General features: G+C 38.0%; 1 protein-coding gene across 3 annotated transcripts in view; it reads right to left on the reverse strand.

Annotated features, from left to right (window-relative positions):
* The window catches only part of Pcdh9 (protocadherin 9), an 862,810-nt gene extending 855,877 nt beyond the window's left edge, over positions 1-6,933 (reverse strand). For all 3 annotated transcript variants that reach the window (XM_077792752.1, XM_026395800.2, XM_026395799.2), the window contains exon 1: positions 3,898-6,933. In XM_077792752.1, the coding sequence (XP_077648878.1) occupies positions 3,898-6,933 (3,036 nt within the window). The remainder of the gene's footprint in view (positions 1-3,897) is intronic.
* Positions 6,934-7,222: the final 289 nt, after the last annotated feature.

Raw genomic sequence — 7,222 nt, forward strand, 5'->3', positions numbered from 1 at the left:
TCAGGATTCTCGAGCTCTAAAATAAGCATTTCATTTAGAAAATTAAATATGACTGTTTATCCAGAACCAAACTCTAGTGAAACTCTCACAGATTATTATTTGAAAAACTTGTCAAATGTAAATAGATCACTTTTTTTATGTTAACATTTTCATTTATTTCCAGCCCTACCCCTTGGAAAAAAAGCACACTGGGGCCAAGAAAATTAATTCCCCAAATGTTGTCAACGGTTTGGGAAACAGCAATATAAACAGCTTACTGTAAGGCCTCCAGCTACAATAAAACGGCTGTCAATAATGGGCTGAGATTTGAACTGTGCAAAAACAGGTCCACTGGATATGATTATACGAAAAAGGAATTAGCTGATATTTCTTGTTCTAATATGCTAAGGCAGGTTCTCAAAAGTGTGGTCCCTTGACTAGCAGCATCAATATTACCATGAAAATTGTCAGTGATGTAAATTTCCAGATCTGACCCACTGGTACTCAATCATACCCTCTCTAGATAGGGTATAAAAGTTTGTGTTTTAAGAAGTACTCTAGGTGACTGTGGGATATTCTAGAATTTGAGGACTGACATCATGTTTTTAAATCATATTCATCAATTTTTAAATCATATTCATCAACAATACCTTTCTCCTTTTAGACTATAAATATACAAATTAACTTTATCATTTAAAACCCTATTGAAATTTATTATGTTGTCATCCTCTTAAGCTGAGAGCAATGAACTTTGCTTTGTTATATAAATAAACATCAGGACATGATCTTTTGCTTTAAAATGCAAACTCTCAATCTGTGAATGTTAAGGTCACTTTCAAAATTCATGGGAAATATGGTAATGGGTTTGTTATATTCAAGAAAAATAAAAGCTTAGCAAGATAGAGTGAATGAGAAATACTTATTTACAATTGTATGTTCTTTGCAGGTCAACACAAGGGAGGACAGCAAGAGGGAAAAAGTCAAAAAATAGGAATCACTACCCCACAAACAACCCCATGATGTAGAAGAGTTAGACATTATATTTTCACTGAATAGACAATAAAAATTAGTGTTATTTATCTTTGGTCACCCTTAGCTGAAGAATCTTAAATTTTACCCACTATCAATTAGCACCATTAGTGAAAAGTGTCATGTTAATGGCAATTGGGTCCACCCAACTAAAAATCTTCACAGATTATATATCAGCTTAAAAATCCCCATTTGTAGTGATTCATTTACATTTTTCAAAATTGTATAGATTCAGGAGCTCATTTTGTACAAATGTCACTAGTTGAAGTGAAGGAACTAAAAAAGTATTTTGACTTTTTTACCTTAACTATAAAATCTTCAGACAGCTATCATGTAGTTCAGCAACAACAAATTTTCAAAGGATAGTATATCATTTATGTCCCCTATTCATAGAAAATATGCCTCTTTTCCATAAAATTGTGCATATTGCTCTGTATATCCCCATTACCTCTCTCCTTACTCCCAATATTCCTTTTCTCCAAATCACTACTTTTCTCAACATAAAAACTTCTAAAATGTGTAAGCAAAGCAATTTTACTAGCTCTTTATCAAAGTAGTGAATTATAGCTACATTTGAACATTGAAATGCCTATAGGAGAACTGCAAAGTGACGCATGGTCAGAAACAATGTCTAAAGTGCACTTTGGTTCCAGTTAGAGAATTACTCAACATCCTATTTGAAAGATTACATCATACAAACAAATATCTTTGGGACTGACAAAGCCTCAACAAAAGGTCTTTTCTATGCTTTGCTGAAATGCACTTAACTTTTGTGTCTTTACACTATATATAAGTTCAACTATTGGAAAGAAGTCAGAAAAAGTTGGCTTACCCTTCAATGCTAATACCCATCAGATTTATGAAAAGAAAAATATTGTAGAAAGCTTATTAGTACATTTCTTTGGAAAGCAAATTTCAGATTTTATATGGAAAGTTTCAGATCACAGTAGCTTGTTCAAGATATTATGCAAATCATAAAATACCATAAATATATTGTGAACAAACTTCATGATAAAAACTAATAAATTATTTTCTTTTTTTCTTTAAAATAGCAACTTTTTAATTAAGCCCATTTAGTGCTATCAATTAATTTCACTATCATCATAAACTATTTATTAATCTTTAAAAATATTTACTAAGCCAGGACAATTTCCAAATTAAAAAAAAAATCAACCTCTTTTCAAATGCTGATAAAGTTAACATGAAAATAAGTCACACTTCCAACTTCAACTTATAACCCCATAATCTCTACTAGGACTTCAATAATGTCTTATTTATTTGAAGTCATTTCATCCTGTGCTTTTAAGCTCCAAATATGTGTACTTCTAAAATGCTCTAGATATTTAATAATTTAAAGGTAGATTTTTTTTTTTTTTGTCAACCACAGACTGTATGCTTATCTAGGGGCATCTGTGTGATCAGTTGTCAACATTTTTACAAATATCTTATGAAGCCTTAAAGTCATTTCAGGCAAAAAGCAAAAAGGGACAGTAAAAGGGAAAACAGTTTCAGGAAGACACCCTTCTCCACCCTACCCCTAGAAAAGAAAATCCCTTGATTTTTCCACAGTCTCATCAGTGACTCTCAAGAATATTCTGAAAACTAATTTTGTTTTACTTGAGTTTCTGAATTCCATATGTTCCTGATTTTTAACAATACAGATGGGTCATCACCAGAGGTGGTCCAATACCATTAAAGACAGAACTTGGATTAGGAAATCCCAGAAAGTTCGTGTGGTGAGAGCTAATCTGAAAAGAGCAAGCAGATGAACTTAAATGTTAGTTGCTCCAGAGCAACTATCATTAAATAAAAGGTATCTCTTTGGCTGTACTACCAGCTTGATCTTGCCCTCCCCCTTTTTCCTTACTACTGCAGGATTGGCATCTGGCCAGCAAATGCGACATGATACCCTAGTGCCATCTACAGGCTATTATCGACATTCAAATTTTGTGGCAACAGACAAGCACCAGTGAAATAAATTAGACAGCGCTGCATTTAAATCTTTATTAGCAAGGAATTATTAGACCTAAGAAAAACTAATTCTGGATTTGGTTGAAATATGAGTTTCTCAGCCTCTTAATCCCTCTTCATATGGCATATTTCACAGTTTAAAATGAGTTATGACAGATCACTTATGCATTACTAAGATGAGAGAGTATTTACAATGGATTCATTCTTTTCTCTATAAATCAGTTATATGAGGGAGATAGCATTCCTTTTTTCTTATTTTTTCCTTTTTGAAAGTTTATTTGGCCATTGTGGACACTGAAAATCTTTCTATCAAACACCCAATTTACTATATTACAATAAACAATTTGAAATCACAGAGGAGACTTCCTATATGGCTTAGTTGCAATCTATCAACAATCATGTGCTTCACAACTGATGTACATTTAATATTAACTATCTTGTTTAGAGACTAAAAAAAAATTAACCCCTTTAGCAACCACAGCTCCAACACAAGTGGCATCAGACCTTCAAATGTCATTTAAAACTTGAGATTTGAAGGTGACTTTTTAGATCAAAAGGTAATGTGAAAATTTTGAAGCTGTCAATTTGGAAAACCCAGGAGTAGAATTTGGCATATTAGGATGAGTTTTCTTCTTTAGCAAACATTATCATGGGACATTTTGGAATAATTTCTTCTTTTCATCTTTTGCCATTTGAAGGAAACTGGGAGGTTAAATAATTCTCAGAACTCAGAAATTTCAAAGCTGTTCTAAAAATTCTTGACTGAGCCCCAGAGGAATAGAAAAGGGGTCAAGTTTTTTTTCCCTCTTTGTAACTAAGCTAAAGTTAGACCAAAACAATAGACACACTGGCACGTTAATACTGGTTGACTGGGCACTTGTATGCAGTACTTATAGACCAGTAAAAGTGCTCGTTTACCTGTCTGGTGTGTAAGGGGCCCTTTGTCTTGAAGCCTCCTTGGGAACTGCACTCTGAGGCACTGAAGTGATCTGAACTAGTGGAAGAGCGTTTGGAAAGGGTGTCACAACCCCCGACAAAGGTGTTGTCCAAAGGGAGCTCCTGAATCACATGGTGCTTTTTCACGGAAACTGGAGTGTCTGGTTTGAGATGAAAAGCAGGCTGTGGAGAGGCAGATTTGTAGTGCTTGGCCAGGTCAGGGCTGTTAGGCTTGAAGGTTGTTGGAGGTGCTGGGCCCCAGTCAAATCTTCCTATACTTTGCTCCTCAAGCTCAGCTGGCAGGCTTATTGTCCCATTGATAGGTTCATGAACTGCATCATCAGGTTTGGACTCTTCGATAGTGACAAAGTTCAAAAGAGAGCTCTTGGGAGACTTTCTTTTCTTCCTTTTCTTTTTCTTGTTTTGTTTATTCTCCTGGTTTGGGGACATCCATTCAGCACCTTGCTTGCTCCTCTGAGCTGCTTTGAACCTGGACGCATGGCGACAGCGCACCAGAACAGTGACAAAAATTACAACAATGACCACCATGGCCCCTGCGACAATGGCAATCATGATGGTGAGATAGTCTTCGTTTTGATAGGGCTGGCTGCTATCCCCTATGTTCCTGTCCAGTGGGGTCTCCATAGTCCTGCGGATCAAGTCATAGATATAGGAGGCATTTCCAGCAGTGTCATTAACATAAAGAAATACAAGCACAAGTGTGTGCAAAGACTTGGGGTACCCCAGATCACTAATGTTGACCACCAAACGGTGTAAGCCCACATCGGTAGTTGCCGGCTTTTCTTCTAGGGTGATGTTACCTGTTACAGGATCGATCCGAAATAAGCCTTTGTTGTTCCCACTCACTATTGTATACTTAAGTTCTGCATTCATTCCAGTATCAATATCCACTGCAAAAACTTCTGCTACCACGGAGCCAGGGATGGCTGAGAGGGGCACCAACTTAAAGGAAGTGTTAGATGGTGGAGAGATGACAACTGGACTGTTGTCATTCACATCCATGACGTTGATAGTTACTTTTGCAGTAGAGGAACGAGGTGGTTGTCCTCCATCAGTGGCTTTGACATCAAAAGTGTAGGAACTCTGCTGTTCTCTATCAAATGAGACGTTTGACTTTATGACTCCAGAATAAGGATCCAGCACAAAATTATCATTGTCATTTAGAATGGAAAGAGTCACAGCTTTATTCTCTCCAGCATCTGCATCTGTCACTGTGATTACCCCCACAGTACTATACTTTGGCAGATTCTCAGACACAAAAAATTGAAAGTGATTATGAGTAAACTTGGGGCTATTGTCATTCTCATCCAGAACAGTAACTATCACAGCCGCTTGGCTTTGGAGGGGAGGGGTCCCATTGTCCCTGGCAGTTACTGTAAAAATGAATCGTTCTTGTTCTTCTCTGTCAAAGACCCTGGAGGCTGTCAAAACTCCTGTCTTTCGGTCCAGATCAAAGAAGGAGGCATTCGGTCCAAGCTGATAAACAATGTCTGCATTTTTCCCACTGTCTTCATCTGTGGCACTAATAGTTGTTAAGTATAACCCACGTCGGTTGTTTTCAGAAACTGACAGCTCAATTACAGGCTGGTTGAAAATTGGTGGGTTGTCATTTTCATCCTCAAGCTTAACCCTTACCAGGGCAGTCTGATTTAAACTGGGCTTCCCAGAATCAGAGGCAACAATTTTAAAGCTGAATTCTTTGGTGCCCTCATAGTCCAACAAAGAAGAGGTCTCTAACAAATATTGGTTGTCATAGACTGCCTTCAAGTGAAAGGGGACCTCTCTTTCAATAAAACAGATCACTTTGCCATTCACATCTGTGTCCTTATCAGAAACTGTAATTAGGGCAATCTTTGTATTGACAGGATCTTTCTCAGATAAATACACAGTGCCATTGATGGGACTTATAATGTACCTGAGGTCTATGTTTGGAGGGTTATCATTTACATCAGTGACATTGATGGTAACCGTTGCTCGAGCAGGAGTGGAGCTGCCATCACTAGCCAGCACTGTCACTTTGTGAATGGCTGTTTCTTCTCTATCTAAAGACCTCTGAACTGTAATCAGCCCGGTAGTATTATTTAAAGCAAAGAGTCTTTTGGTTGCAGGGGCGACCTGGGCACCAAAAATGTACCGGATTTCAGCATTGCTGCCTATATCTGCATCAGTGGCATGGAGCTGAATTACAGAGGTACCTACAGGAGCATTCTCTGGAATATGCACCTCCACTTGACCCTCTTTAAACACTGGCCTGTTGTCATTTACATCACTTACTGTGACCTGCAGTATGGCTGTGCTGGATTTCTGTGGAGTGCCTCCATCCTCCACTTTGATTTTCATCACATAGGTATCTTTCTGTTCTCTATCCAAGTTTTGCTGAACAATCAATTGTGGCCACTTCTCTCCCTCCGGAGTTTCCACGATATCCAGTCCAAAAACACTCTGCCCATTTAGCAATTCATAATGCTGTACACCATTGAAGCCTGTGTCAGGATCTGTTGCTGATGGAATTGGAAAGCGGCTGTTGATCAAAGTGTTTTCTGGAATGGAAATATTGATGACAGGAGATGGAAACATGGGGGCATTATCATTGGTATCCTTGACAATTATCTTTATTTTGATCAGCCTGAAAAAGTCATTGGGGAGGATCACCACCTCAAGTTCAAAGAAGCACTCATTCTCCTCAGCATAAGAAGCTCCAGCACAGAGTTTTTCTCTGTCTATTCTATTGGAGGTTGTGAAAATTTCCCCAGTGCTGCTGGATACTTTCACCAAAGGGGCATCCCCAGCTTTAGAAACCAGTCTGTAGACAAGGCTGGCACTCGTCCCTGTGGCAGCATTGATGTGAGAAATGTTCAGATCCTTTGGTATGTTTCCTATGGGCACATTTTCAGGCAATTCCTCTCTAATAGTGTAAATAAGTTCTTGAGCTATTGCGGAATCCAGCCTTAAACAGGCAATCAGAGCAGCCAACAGGTAAAAATCCCTCAGGTCCATGATAATGTATTTATTTTCTTTTCCTGGATTTTAGGGTTTAAAGGTTTCCACTGAGGGATGCACGGATTGCAAGAGGAAGTGTGCATGGACTGGAGGATGCATTACATCTCATCGCTTATTTGGAGACAGCCACTGTCAACACAATCGTACAGACAATATTATTCTTCAGTAAATAAAAACAGTCACAAAATATCGCACCACATTTTCCACTGCACATTAGTAAACATGGCAGTTTGCTCTGCCACTGTTGGCAAGTTAACTCTGAGGGTAAAAACACTGAATATTCCCT

Source organism: Urocitellus parryii, chromosome 2 (assembly GCF_045843805.1).
Source record: "Urocitellus parryii isolate mUroPar1 chromosome 2, mUroPar1.hap1, whole genome shotgun sequence".
Classification (NCBI taxonomy): Eukaryota; Metazoa; Chordata; class Mammalia; order Rodentia; family Sciuridae; genus Urocitellus; species Urocitellus parryii.